This window comes from Carlito syrichta, unplaced genomic scaffold (assembly GCF_000164805.1).
Source record: "Carlito syrichta isolate Samal-C Ts95f unplaced genomic scaffold, Tarsius_syrichta-2.0.1 Scaffold308837, whole genome shotgun sequence".
In the NCBI taxonomy this organism is placed as follows: domain Eukaryota; kingdom Metazoa; phylum Chordata; class Mammalia; order Primates; family Tarsiidae; genus Carlito; species Carlito syrichta.
In genome coordinates, this window is record NW_007252933.1 from 184,753 (window position 1) to 198,536 (window position 13,784).

At 39.6% G+C, this 13,784-nt stretch overlaps 1 protein-coding gene across 2 annotated transcripts in view; it reads right to left on the reverse strand.

Moving 5' to 3' along the window:
• Positions 1 to 7,313: 7,313 nt before the first annotated feature.
• UNC50 (unc-50 inner nuclear membrane RNA binding protein) overlaps positions 7,314 to 13,784 on the reverse strand; it is an 8,934-nt gene continuing 2,463 nt past the window's right edge. For both annotated transcript variants that reach the window (XM_021716550.1, XM_008066049.1), the window contains exons 3-6: positions 13,342 to 13,462; positions 9,465 to 9,604; positions 9,275 to 9,376; positions 7,314 to 7,657 (exon numbers count right to left, since the gene is read on the reverse strand). In XM_021716550.1, coding sequence (XP_021572225.1) covers positions 7,521 to 7,657; positions 9,275 to 9,376; positions 9,465 to 9,604; positions 13,342 to 13,462 — 500 coding nt within the window. In that variant the 3' untranslated portion in view covers positions 7,314 to 7,520. The remainder of the gene's footprint in view (positions 7,658 to 9,274; positions 9,377 to 9,464; positions 9,605 to 13,341; positions 13,463 to 13,784) is intronic.

The following is a 13,784-nucleotide window of genomic DNA, read 5'->3' on the forward strand; positions in this document are numbered from 1 at the left end:
CATACTTTTTTCCTTTTTATTCTTTGTCTTTAATCCATGAGTTAGATGCATTATCTCTTTTCTTGTTGATTCGTTTATATCTGTATTCATGAGTTCTGACAAAATGTTTTCTAGGTGATGCTATTGTATGTGTCATAATTGGTGTAATTTTAAAGAAAAATTGCATATTGGTTTCTGGTGAAAGGTGTTCAAACAGTCATATTTTTTCAAAGAGATTTGTTTTGTTGCATTATGAACTTCTAAATAAGTCCCATGTCCAAAATAGTATATTTATTAATCTTAGACATGCGGTTCCAAATAATGTTACTGCTATAAACAAAGAATAATATCAGCCTCAGCTATTGATAATCTTTATAAAAGAACTTTACTTAAAAAAAAATGATTTGTCAGCATCAGATCCCTGTCATGTCCCTACTTGGACATGCTGGTGTGCCTCAAGTAGGTTGCAGGTGGGTCATGGATGTGCAGAGATGATTCTCCTGAGCTTTCAGGTTGGCCACTGACTGAGGCCTAGAGTTGTGCGGAGGTTCCAGCTGGCCACCTGTAGCCTGGAGGTGTTTCATCTGATTACCTGGTGTGCTGAACAAATAGCATTAGACAGCATCATTTTCCATGCAATGTTGTGAAGTAAAAAAGTTGGGAAACACTGATATATAGTATAATTATTTCCATCACTCCACATTGTAATAATAATTTTTAGTTACTTTTCTTTATTGAAAAGTCAATCATGTCACCAATAATGATTTTTATGTCAGTTAAAGTCCAGTTGAGGCTGGGTGCAGCATGCCTATAATCCCAGTACTTTGGGAGGCTAAGGTGGGAGGATCACTTGAGGCTAGGAGTTCAAAACTAGGCTGGGCAACATAGCAAGACCCCATCTCAACAAAAAATTTGAAAATTAGCTGGGCATGGTGACTTGAGAATTTTGAGGTACAGTGAGCTATGATGAAACCATTATACTCCAGTCTGGGTGACAGAGTGAGACCCTGTCTCTAAAAATAGATGTATTGGGGGTGTACAGATTTTAAGAGATGTTCGCCATGGTCAGAAGTGTCTAGATGCCGATCCTCTTGTGATTGCAGAAGTCAAATGTGACTTGTATTCATATTTTGTTATCGGTATATTTTTCCTTTCTTAAAATGTATACTTTTTGGTGCCGTGTGTGTGTGTGTGTGTGTGTGTGTGTGTGTGTGTGTGTGTGTGTGTGTGTATCCATACATATATATGTATTATCTCCAGATATATATATCTCCAGATGTGTGTGTATGTATATGTGTGTCTCCAGATATATATATATATCTCCAGTTGAAATTTTTTATTGGCATTTTTTAGATTTCCCTTTTTTTTTTCTTGAGTTGGAGTCTCACTCTGTCGCCCAGACTGGAGTGCAGTCGCATGCTCCTGGCCACCGTAGCCTCGACCTGCTGAGCTCCGGCGATCCTTCTGCCTCAGTCTTCCAAGTAGCAGGAACTACAGGTGCGCACTACCACGCCCATCTAATTTTTTTTTTTTTAATTGTAGAGATGAGGTCTCGCCAAGTTGCCCAGGCGGGTCTTGAACCCGCGGGCTCAGGCAATCCACTTACCTCAGTCTCCCAAAGCGCAGGATTACAGGCTGAGCCACCGAGCCCAGCTACTTTTTATTTTCTTCTCAAATTTTCTTGGCCTAGCAAATTGCATTCAAAAAGAGGAATAATCTTTTATTATAAAATTTTGACACCAGGTTGGCATGCTAGATTACTCCTAAAACAACTGAGAAACAGAAGGTAAAAATGTGTGCAGATGGGTTTAGTAGTCCCCTCTTGTCCCTGGTTCTTCAGTTGCCAACTCTGGTTTCATGAAGAAGGGCCATGCTGTAAAATTCTAGAGAGGAGAAAGTCACTGCAGCTCCTGGTGCCATTTGTTATAGCATCTCTAAAGACTTAGTCTGTCTGGCCCACTTGCTCCTGTTTCCCTGCAGTCTGCCCTGCCAGGCTTTTGGATGAGCATCCCTCCTGTTCCTAAGAATCCTTGGACCACGTGTTTTCCGTCGTTCCTGGACTCTCTTGGCGCACTCCTCTCCAAGAATTCACCAGTGCCTGGGATGTGCCTGGGACAAGGCAGGTGGCCAGTCAGTGTCTGGACGTGGGGACCAACTGTTCCAGCCCACCCTCCTCTTTCTCTTTTCAACTCCCTTCCCCTGCTGTTGTTGCCACACACTTCCACGTACACTCTGTTGTCTAGTTTTAAGTTGTTTGTGGGTATGTTTGTGGCGTGTGTGGTTTCTCTGACCAAATATCAAGCTTCTGAGGCAAGCCCACACACTTCATACCTCTCATCTGTCCTCTCCCGTAGCAGGTGCTCATGTGATCTCATGTTAATCACTCTTCCTTTCCTCCCAGTTTTACACTAGACAAGTAGAAGCAGCCATGCTGTCCCCAAGCAAGAGCTTGTAGTGGTAGCCCTAGGAATAGTGTGAAGACTGGAGATTGGAGGTGAAGAGTACCTATAACTGGAGGAAGGTGAAAGGACACAGAACCATTTTACCCACATAGTAAATGGGAAAACTGTCCAATGTATATGTATGTGTGGTGATGGGGGGGGGAGTTGGGGGTGAACCAGCCCCTGTTTTAGTACAGACTTCCCCTGCTAAGTAAGTGTTCTAGGAACTCATCAGCATCAGCGTACCAGCTAGTGTTATGTGAGAGGCTGCGTTCAGCTTCGGTGAATTTTTTTGGGAGATTCTTTCAACGTATCTGCCCATTTCGTGATGGATGATTTAGGAGCACACCTGCTAACACTGCGCTGAGTGTTCAGCAGTTTTTGACCAAAAACAGTGTGACTCCCATGCCCCACCCTCCCTGTTCACCCGATCTTGCCCCGAGCAACTTTTTTGTGTTTCCCCAGATTAAAAAAGTCCTCAAAGGGAAATGTTTTGCCAGTGTGGAAGAGGTGAAACAAAAAATGGCAGAAGCACTAAAAGGCATCAGATTTGACAAGTTTAAAAACTGTTTTGAGCGGTAGAAAAAAGTCTTAATAGGTGTATTGTGTGAAATGGAGTCCTTTGAAAGTGACTGAAGTTTAAACATGTGGGAATAAATACACAATTTATAAATAAATACCATTTTTTGAGGGTCGTCCCCCCTTGTGTGTGTGGATATATATATATATCCACTAAACACATGGGGACTATTTAATAAAATAAAAAATCAGCAGTCACATTAGTGAAATTTCAAGTGCTCAATGGCCACGTGTAGCAAGTGGACATCATCACACTGGACACCCACGGAGACAGAACATTCCCATCATTTTAGAAAATTCTGCTGGACAGTACTGTGTCAAGAGTGCTAATTGTGAACAGTTTAGAAACCAGAACTAATGAATTCTCATTATGAGGTTAAAAGCAGACATGTGAATATATTCTAGTGCAGATGATGATGAGTATTTTGGGTGAGAAGAGAAAGTTGAGGACTTATTCTTGGGATTCTAAGATCCTAGATTTCTAAATTCTTTGTTACAGTCTCATACATTATCCACATCATGCCTTGTACCGTACCATGTATTCGTAAAAGACAGTGTGATTGAAAAGCTTCAGAAAAAGCGAATGCAAACGCATCATTTAGTACATAGGCTAAGGTGTGTATGTGTATGTGTATATATTTATTCAGTCATTGGAGATGTCTTTGAGCAAAGGTATAGCTTTTCAAATCAAAGGTAAAATAATAAGAAGGTGTGGTAATTTTGACAACTATAAGCAAAGTCATGAAGTCTTCTTTTAAATCTATTCCAATAATGAAAAAAAAGATTGTCTCCCAACAGCACTGTCCCTCAAAGAAAAGTTTGGTTATGTGAAAACAGCGCATTTGGAGAAATTGTTCTAACAAATAGCGGTGTGTGTCTGTGGCAGGCAGAATTCGAAGAATGGTCCCCACCCTCACCATTGACCTTGTATAATATCCTCCCCGTTTGAGCATGGGTGGAACCTGTATGATCTATGATCATAACATGTTACTTAGCAAAAGGAGGATGATCTGGAGGCAGCTAATCAAATCTTGAGGGCCCTTTAAAAGCAGAGAGTTTTCTCAGGATGGTAGCAGAAGTCAAAGACTCAAAGCAGAAGGACCCAAGACACCATTGCTGTTTTAAGGTAGCAGGGGCCACAGGAGAAGGAATACAGGTGGCCTTAAGGAGCTGCGAGGCCTTGGCTAACAGACAAGGAAATTGGGGCTGCACTTTCTACAGCAACAGGATCTGGATTCAGCCCACAGACTCATTCATGGGCTTGGAAATGCCTTCACCTCCAGATAAAACCCAAATTGACTAGCGCCTTGATTCCAGCAAGGTGAGACCCTAAGCAGAGAGCTCAGTTAAGCCTGCTCACACTTCTGACCTCCAGAACTGTGAGATGATAAATGGTGTTTTAAGCTGCTACATTCATGAAAATTGGTTATGCAGCAATAGAAAGGAATAAAGTAAAAGAGGTAAAAAGGAAATCTTCATACTTGGTTCCCTTGGAGTATGTTGGGTATTTCTTGATAAACACATGGATAAAGTCTTTACTAGCAAGTCATATACCATAGAGCATCTGGGGTGCTCTCTGCCAGAGATCTCAAAGTCTTCACTGGAATTTTGTAGGTAAATTTGCAGCATCTTACTGAGTAGCTTGTAAAGGAACTGCTAGAATGAGATTATAGGAATAGGATCAAAACAATGTAAGGAATCTTTTTTTTTCTGAAAGAGGTATTACTTTATACTGATTTATATTACTCTGTACCTGTCAGAAGTATATTAAGGAATGTTAAACGGTGGTGTTTTCGATATATTAAGAGAAAAAAAGAAATTGTCTTTATGTAGGGAGTAGATCATCTACTCTACTGAGGGACTTAGCTTTTTTTTTTTTAACCAAAATGTAGTTTGCTTATCTTTGCTTTTATCATCTAACACTGATCAAATCCTGCACGGGTCAGCCAAACTTTGTATTTTAAGAATGTTTTCCAGAATACTTCACTGTTTTCAAGCCATTGATTGCTAATGAAGTTTCATTTTGGTTTCTTCATTTTTGTGCTTTAACTCTATTGCCATGATCTTGATGTAAGACAAATAGAACAAAAGGAAAAAAATGAGACTAGAAGGTCAAAAGATGGGAGATTTGTCATAATCATACCTTACTACTGTAAGGGAACTTAGACATCCAATCTAGTTCCTTTAAAGGACACTTTCCTAAGCAATGTAGCAATATTTATAGTGTGTACAATTTAGTTTAACTTTGATAGTTGTGACATTTTAGATTATTAATCTTAGATGTATGCTATAACTAGTATGCTTGCTTTCTCTAATGCATGTGAACATTCAATGCTAAAGACAGTATTATTTAAAAAGAAGAAACACATACCACCAAACCAGGGATTTTGTTATACATATCCGTATCATCAGTATCTATATATAAATTCTTCTCTTCTTACCCAAAACACTCACTTCAGCAGTCTGGGCACCAACTAGATCATTTTCAGAGGAACACACAGGAAAGAGAGAGCTGGTGCTCCAGAGTGTGTTTGAGCTGAGAATTTAGAAGACGTGGTGTAAAAAAGTCAACTGAGTGTTGAAGGGAGGGCACTTTGTGCAGTTATCATTCCCTGTTAACTTTGAGTAAAAATGTAAAAAATAGTGGTGCTAAAACTGTACTAAAATAAGGATTGTTTGTAATGGGAATATTTTAATACTCTTGGACTTTAGGGAGGCTCTTTTATGTATCACTTGCTCTTTGTTGTTTCATTGTACTAGTGATTAGCAAACTGTCCTGGAATCAAAGGTTTGGTACTTTAGTTTGATTAGCATTCCATTATTTATTTGAAATGCTCAGTGTTTTCTCAAATTTGGTGAAAATATCTTTTGAAGACATTCTCTGAGCCTTAAAAACGGCTGAAACCGACAGTACTGTAAGATGCACTGCCAGCAGATTTGATACTTCTCATTTCAGTACAGTCACGTTTTCTAAGAAAGACTTAGAACTCAGCTGAGTGTAACAACTGTGTTTCATTTATGAAATGAAAAACTCAAATGCGCCTCATTCAGAACACTTTGTGTGAAAAGGTTGTCTTTGCGTTTGGGGATGTTTCTGGAAGCATCCCTTGGAGAAGCTGCCTGAGGAACCTTTTCACAGGTTGCACCAGATTTTGTTTTTCCTTCTTAAATGTATTGTACATATTTCCCTTCAAATGTCTGCATTAGTTGAACAGTCAATATCTGTAGTATATTTTAGGTACCTGTTGGATTTTTAAAGGAAGATTATTTATTTTCAGATTTGCTGCTATAATTGAAAACCTAACAACCGGTCCTGTTGATTGTGCCTTCCATCACTGTTTCTCTGTGCCACAACCGTTCATGTGTATTTGAAATAAAGAGGTTTAAAAAGCCATGCTGAATTCAAGTTTCCTTCTAATAAAAATAGGTGAAATGTAATGAGTAGTTTTTTATTATTAATTTTGTTTAGCACAGACAAAACAGTACCCATTTTTACTTAGAAAATAGGAGTGGATCCTTTATTTGGGTTTTGTAAAAGTCTTTAAAGAAAAAAAAAAAGCCTACTCTCAAGCCAGTGGTGATCAATACTATGCAGGTGTTCACTTTATTATATATATTATATATTACATTGTTCCTAAAATAAGAGTAGTCAGTAGGCCCTCATCGATCTATTTTGGAGTTTTTCTTTTTTTTACATAGAAAATGTTAGGCTGGGTATGGTGGCTCACACTTATAATCTCAGCATGTTGGGAGGCCAAGGTGGGAGGACTGCTTGAAGCCAGGAGTTTGAGACCATCCTAGACAACATAACAAACAAGACCCTATCTCTACAAAAAAATAATTTTAAAAAATCAGCTAGGCATGGCGGCTTGTGCCTGTAGTCACAGCTACTCAGGAGGCTGAGGCAGGAGGATCCCTTGAGTTCAAGGCTTGGAGGCTGCAGTAAGCTATGATTTGCTCCACTAGACTCCAGCCTGGGTGACAAAGTGAGACCCCATCTCTTAAAAAAAATGCTGTTAATGATGTTTAGGGCCTGAAGTACAGTGGTTTCTGTTTGACACTACAGGTTAAAAAAGGCCTTTTGAAGGTTAGACTGGGATCATGTAGCCTATACTAATGTTTAACATACAGCTCATTAGAAATGTAGTAGACTATGTACCTTGTCAATAATGGGGGGTATGATTATTAGATTCTCCAAATAGATGCTCTTTCAAAAATAAATCATATTAATAGTTTTACATCTTTGTTTTCCCCATGCCCTTAGTATTTTACATATAGCTCTTCTGTAGTCAAATATTAGACTAACACGCATGCTTTAATTTAAAAAATATTTATTATAGAAATGTACATTTAATTAGTTTTAAGGAATGTCCTTGACAATAGTGTTAGCATATATTTTTCAAATTTGCAAACTTTACACCTTTAAGATATCTACAAAGATAGTTTATTTACAAGTTTTACAAGAAATCAGCACTTCACAATACTGTTGACATAGTTAAGATTGAATAGTCTCACTCTTTTTCACTTCACTCTGTACTTATAGAAAGAACACAGAGTATGGGTGAAGTTCCATCCCAGTGCCAGCGACAGCCCGTAGAGTAGAATGAGAGGTGCAAAGGGATAGAGAAGAATTACTGTGTTTTTCAAAAATGGCAATGCTGGAAAAAAAAAACAAATCCAAATTGTTTTTTTTTTAAAAAAAGCAAATACAATTAATAAATGAACTTTCTGAAAGACAGCTCTGACTTCAACATGTGGGGTGAGAAGAAGTGCATGTTGTGATCAGTAAGATGATACGACTGATAGCCAGAACTAGACTACCTCCCTATTCTTCCATATTGCTTTCTTTTCGTCAGGGACGTGAAGCAACTGCAGAGAGGAATTAGCACATGGGCTGAACTCAAAAGAGGTGAACAGTAAGGGCAAACATCACAAGCATCCATGATAACAGTGGTGAATTCAAACTTGTGACTGCCTCAGAAACCTCTAGGGGTCCATCTTAAAATACAGAGGTGGGTGTATTTATTGGCAAAAAAGCGCATTATTACATCTCTACTATAAGAGGGTGCAAGCTCAACTAGTATTCCAAATTTTAGGAAAGAACTAAAACTCTTAAATACAAAGTCTGGCCCCAAATACCCTTGTCTCTTGCTCATTCTTTAGGTAGTGGGACGCTATCCCATCCATATTGACCTAAACGTTTCTCACATAGAAAGTTCCTAAATGGAAACTGAGCTGTAACAAACTGCCTTACATGGTAGGGAGTTACCAGGAGAGTGTCCAAATATTTACTTTACAAAGTACTCTCAAAATATTTGAAAATCCATTAGAAACCTGAATACAAATGTCACCAACATCTCGCTTGAACTAGAGAAAGGACTCTCAAAACCCAAAATAAGGCATTACAAGGAGGGGGTTAGGTGGTCCCTGGCAAACCAGCCCCGGGGGAGGAGGTGGGAACAACTCTGACTAGAGGAGCCAGTCATGTGCTAGTAAAAGTGTTTGTATTTACAGTAAGCTCCCAATCATCCACAGTAACAAGGAAAGGCTAAAAAAAAAAAAAAAAGCAAAAACCCAAAACAAATACAGTGCTAACAAGTTATGTCTCTAGATTTTATTTAGCTTTAATAGCGATCATAACAAATAAATAATGTGTGCTCCTCATTAAGATAAAAGAATGGACAACAGAATTTTAGAGTAAACTTGCAAATATGTCTAAGGACAGTACATTTTGGACCTGATCTTCTGTGATCATCTACAGAACCAGACAGTGACCATGAACATGAAAAATGAAGCCAAAGTTTAATTCACAAAGGTTTCAAACCATTTCAGTTCAGGTCCAATGTGCCCATACGTCAGGCCCAGTCTCTCCTCATTCTCCACCCTCCTGCTGGTAACCCAGAATGTGAAAACTTAGGAGAAAAGGAAGAGCAAATGGTCTTGGATTCTGCAAGTAACTTGGAGATCATCAGTATAATTTACCATGGTTCCTTGAAATGATAAAAATCTGTTAGTAGCAGCCACTCCCCTTTCTAGCTGCATGACCGCAGGCAAGTCACTTAATCTCTGTGCCTTAGTGTCCTCATTTTAAAAAGGGAACAAATAAACCCATACCATGTCATTATTATGAAGATGAGATGAGGTATTAATAATTCACAGAAAATACTGGGGACAGTGCCTGTAAGTCCTCCATGAAGGTAAGTTATTCGTATTACTATTACGACTCTACCCCTCTTGTTATGTTCTCAACCTACCAAAAGTTTTTAAGTACTCACCACTGTATCCTAGGAAGGTTACATAGATATAATAGCCAACCGCAATCAACCATAAGGTATTTCCAACTAAATATCCAATAAATGTGTCTGTTAGGATGACATCTGCCAGAAGAGATGCACACAATGAGTCTCTTTACCAAAGCACACAATGAAGACTTGGGTGATCGTGTGAGAAGGAACTGCTACTTACGGTTGATGAAGAAAAGCTGGATAAAATGCAAAATCACTAGGAGTGGATAAAAAGCATTCAGGTGCACATCAAAGGCGTAGCCCCACTCCACGTCATAGTCTCTGCTCTGCCGTTTCACTAAATATTTGTTAGAGATGAACCTGAAGGGCAAAATTAATACAATAAAACTCATCAACAGCACAAAATTAATTCTGTAAATATTTACTGACCACCTTCTATATGCCAGACAGTCTAAATTCTGGAGATCTGGCAGTAAACAAAACACAGAAATCATTGCCTTCAATCTAGTGAGGAAGCCTCACAATGACACAGATACATCACATGGGACTGTGGAGAAAGACAAAGCCGTAGAGGAGGACAGCGAACACAGACTTGAGATGCAATTTTAAACACGACGGTCATAAAGTAACATTTGGGGAAAGAGCTAAGGGAGTCGCGGTGCCTGGCACATTTCAAGAGTGGGTACAGAGGCCGGTGTTCCTGTCAGAATAAAGACGAAAAGGAACCGGAAAACGAAGTCAGAAAAGAAACAGGGAACCAGGTCTTACGGTGCCTGTGGCCATTTAAAAATCTTTGGCTTTTACTCTTGGCGAGATGAGAAGCCGCAGTGGAGTTTCAAAAAGCGTGTTTGACTTAAGTGTTTTGACAGGGTCTCCCTGACTCTAGGGACAAGAGTGGAAGTAAGAGACCAGTTAGAAAGCTGCTGTGAGGAAGAAATGAATAAAGGGGCTGGTAGCAGTGGAGCTGATGAGATGTGGGACACACTCCTGGGAAGGTAGAGCCCAGGAGATTAAGTATTGGATGGAAGCAAGGGGAAGTATGAGGAAAAAAAGAAGAGTCAAAGACAACTGAGATTTCTGCTTTGAACATATGAAAATGGAACTGCCATTAACTGAAGTGGGGCTGGCTGCAGGAAGAGTGGTTTAAGACGGGAAGGAGAGTAAGAGTTTGGATTTGGACCTGTTATGATGAGATGTCTGTTAGTACAGAGTAAGAAGTATAGGAAGTTCAGAGTTTAGGAGCGATCTAAACGAGAGATACAAACTCATGAGTATGTAGATAATATTTCAGTGACATTTCTAGCTATACAATTATTCAAGTTTATGTCACTGTTCTACAACATGATCTACTAACAATTTGTGTTATAAACAAAGCTTAGAAATTCAATGCACTTTTTAATGTGTCATTTCATTTCAATTCTAGGATACAATTAAGAAAATCCTATTCCTACAGCGGGAATAAAAACAGAAAATAAAGAACAGAGGAAAATCATGGTACAATACCAGTGGTAACAGTCCTTAACGTAGTTATCTGAAAATGTCAGAATAACACTGCTTCACTTAAACAAACTGGCCCTTACGAAAACACTTTCCATTTCAGCCCAGAACATGTGCCCTTAAAACTGTATGGCACCCACATATAGCTCATTCCCCTGTTCCCTTTTACAGTCATTCCCCGCTGCTCCTATCTTCTGCTTATCCCTTAAACGGGGCCTTCTCATGCTTCTGTTCTTAGTCCAGGTCTTACCTCCAGAACGGATATGCTTTCTAAGAGCACTGAAAGGCACCATGGTTTTCACCTCCCACTTCCATATCAATGACGCCCAGACACTTGTCTCCAGGTTTGGAATCATCTACCTCAGTGTGTAACTTAATTTCAATATTCAGCAAGCTGCCTAAACCCAACGTGGCCAACATGGAACATGTCATCGGCACCTGCCGCTTACACAGTCACCTGAGCCATCCCCAAGGGGCCTCCTTTCCCTCCTCCTCCTATCTTATTATGACAGAAGTTCACGAATCCCTTTCTCTCCTCTCTATTCCTATCTCCACACTATTCTGGGTGTCCTCTGCTCTGTAGACACCCCCTACTCCAACTCCGCCTCCACTGCCATGGAAAAGATTTTTCCTCAAGTGTGAATTCGATAGTACTTATTTACTTCAAAGCCTCCAAAGCTCCCCACCTCTCTTCTACCTCCCAACCCCACATGCAGCCTATGAGATAAAGTCTGATTTTCCCCCTGAATTGCATTAAGACCAATTTCTCTAGTCACATCTCTTTCCTAGCCATTCAGTGTCACCCTATGCTCCCAGACCAAGCATGTGTCCCATCCTTCTATGCCACTGCACTTGCAGTTCCTGGTACCAGGAGTCAACAACCACACATCTCCCCAAAACACCCCCTCATGCTGGCTCCTGTGGCACCTCTGGGGTGATCACAAATACATGGCATCATTTCTACTTCTAGTTCCTCATACAACTGACCACACAACATGGGTTCTCAAAAATAGAGTCCCTTTCAATTTAATTCAAACAACAGACTCCCAGAATGACTTCGTTTCTGTGGCCCTCCAGAATCATTGCACTCACAGCAGAATGCTAGCTATAAACTAAACTATTCCTCTGAAAGTCTTATTTATTGAAGATGTTTTTCATGGATTTTTTTATAGTAAACATGTGCCTTATATTAGTAAACAGTATTAATTTTAGGCCAGATTTCAGAATTTTAGCATTTATTGACTAGCATATACAAAACCCGTTCCATACTAGTCAGAAGTTACAAAGGAAAATACAGGCATGTCTCATTTTATTGTGCTTTGCTTTACTGCACCTCACAGATACTGTGTTTTTTACAAATTGAAGGTTTGTGCCAGTCCTGCGTTGAACAAGTCTACTGGCACTCTTTTTCCAACAGCAAGCTTACCTCATGTCTGTCAGCATTTTTTTTTAGTAATAAAGTATTTTTTAATTGAAGTATGTACACTTTTTTTAGATGTAGTGCTACTGCACACTTGATACTCTACGGTACAGCATAACTTTAACATGCACTGGAAAGCAAACCATTTGTGTGACTCGCTTTACTGCAGTGTTTGCTCAAATACTGCAGTATTTGCAGCGGTCTGGAACTGAACTGAAAATATCTCTAAGGCATGCCTGTAACAGGTTAGTATCATCATAAGTTACAATCTCAGAGTTTTGTTTAAAATATTAATAGCTACCATATATTGAGCACTTCAACTATGTGCCAGATATTTTTCATACACAATCCTCTTGAAAACTTGACAAAATAGATAATTTACTCATTTTAGATAAGAGGAGACTGGGCCTAAGAGTCACATAAATGAAGGAGCTGGCATTTGACCCAGGTCTGAGACTAAAATGTTCCACAGTGTTTTCTCTGACAGACGGTGACCACCACCATTGCCCAACCACTGGCCCTCTACTTGCCACAGCCCCCTACCTTCACCCAGCATGCCAACCACACAGGCGCACCTTATCTGTGAGAGCACTGAAAAACCAAACACCGTGTCTATACTCAGTACAATGCTGTTGTTAAATCAAACCTAGACAAAATCAGACCGAGAACCCTTTCAAATAAAACTTGTGTGTGTGCACACATGCACATGTGCATTTTACTCTCAGCAGGAAGGCAATAGAATAAGTAAAGAAATAAATAAATGCTTTTCCAACTGTATTTCATTTAATGTCAAAAATCGTAAAATCCATGAAATAACTCTCTAGATCTAAATGGGTCTAAACACCACGAAACATTTCTACATCTACTACAATTTCTACCTACTGAAAATGCAGAAAACTCTGCCACCACTCAAACAACTCAAGCAGAATTGGCTCTATATGTAACATTTTTTGCAAAATCAGGGATTTTGTTAGTGTGATAATAATCGTTTCAATTATTTGCAGCACTTTGACAATACAGACTACCCCTTAGAGTATTTTCTTATATAGGTACCAACACAGAAAAGTGAGTATTTCAGTTCATCTATCTTGGTTTCAAGTTCCACCAGCTACTGGACCTCTGAAGCCAACAAACAGAGACTCCATAGCAGAATCTGAAAAGGCAAAGTCATGGTACTTACCACATTAAAGTTGCTATGAGAAGACCAACACCTACACAATCTATGAAGACAACCCAAAGGAGGAGCTTTATTGTCTCAAAAAATCCCATGTCCAGCACAAAGCCAAATCCTATAGTAGACACTGAAAGAAAGATTTACAAGATTCATTCAAGTACTTTGCTAGGCTTCTGGAGACACAAACATATTCCCCGCCTTCCAGATATCCAGAGTCCGGTGGGGGTGGGGGCAGACATGCAAACAAAACTCCCAGGAAATGTCATTTGTAACTGATGTAGAAATGTATGCTACCTTTGAACTCGGCATAGCCAATGAGATAATTTTTTTTTTTTTTTTTTCAAAGTTGGAGTCTCAGCCGGGCTCGGTGGCTCAGCCTGTAATCCCGCGCCTTTGGGAGGCTGAGGTGAGTGGATTGCCTGAGCCCGCAGGTTCGACACCCGCCTGGG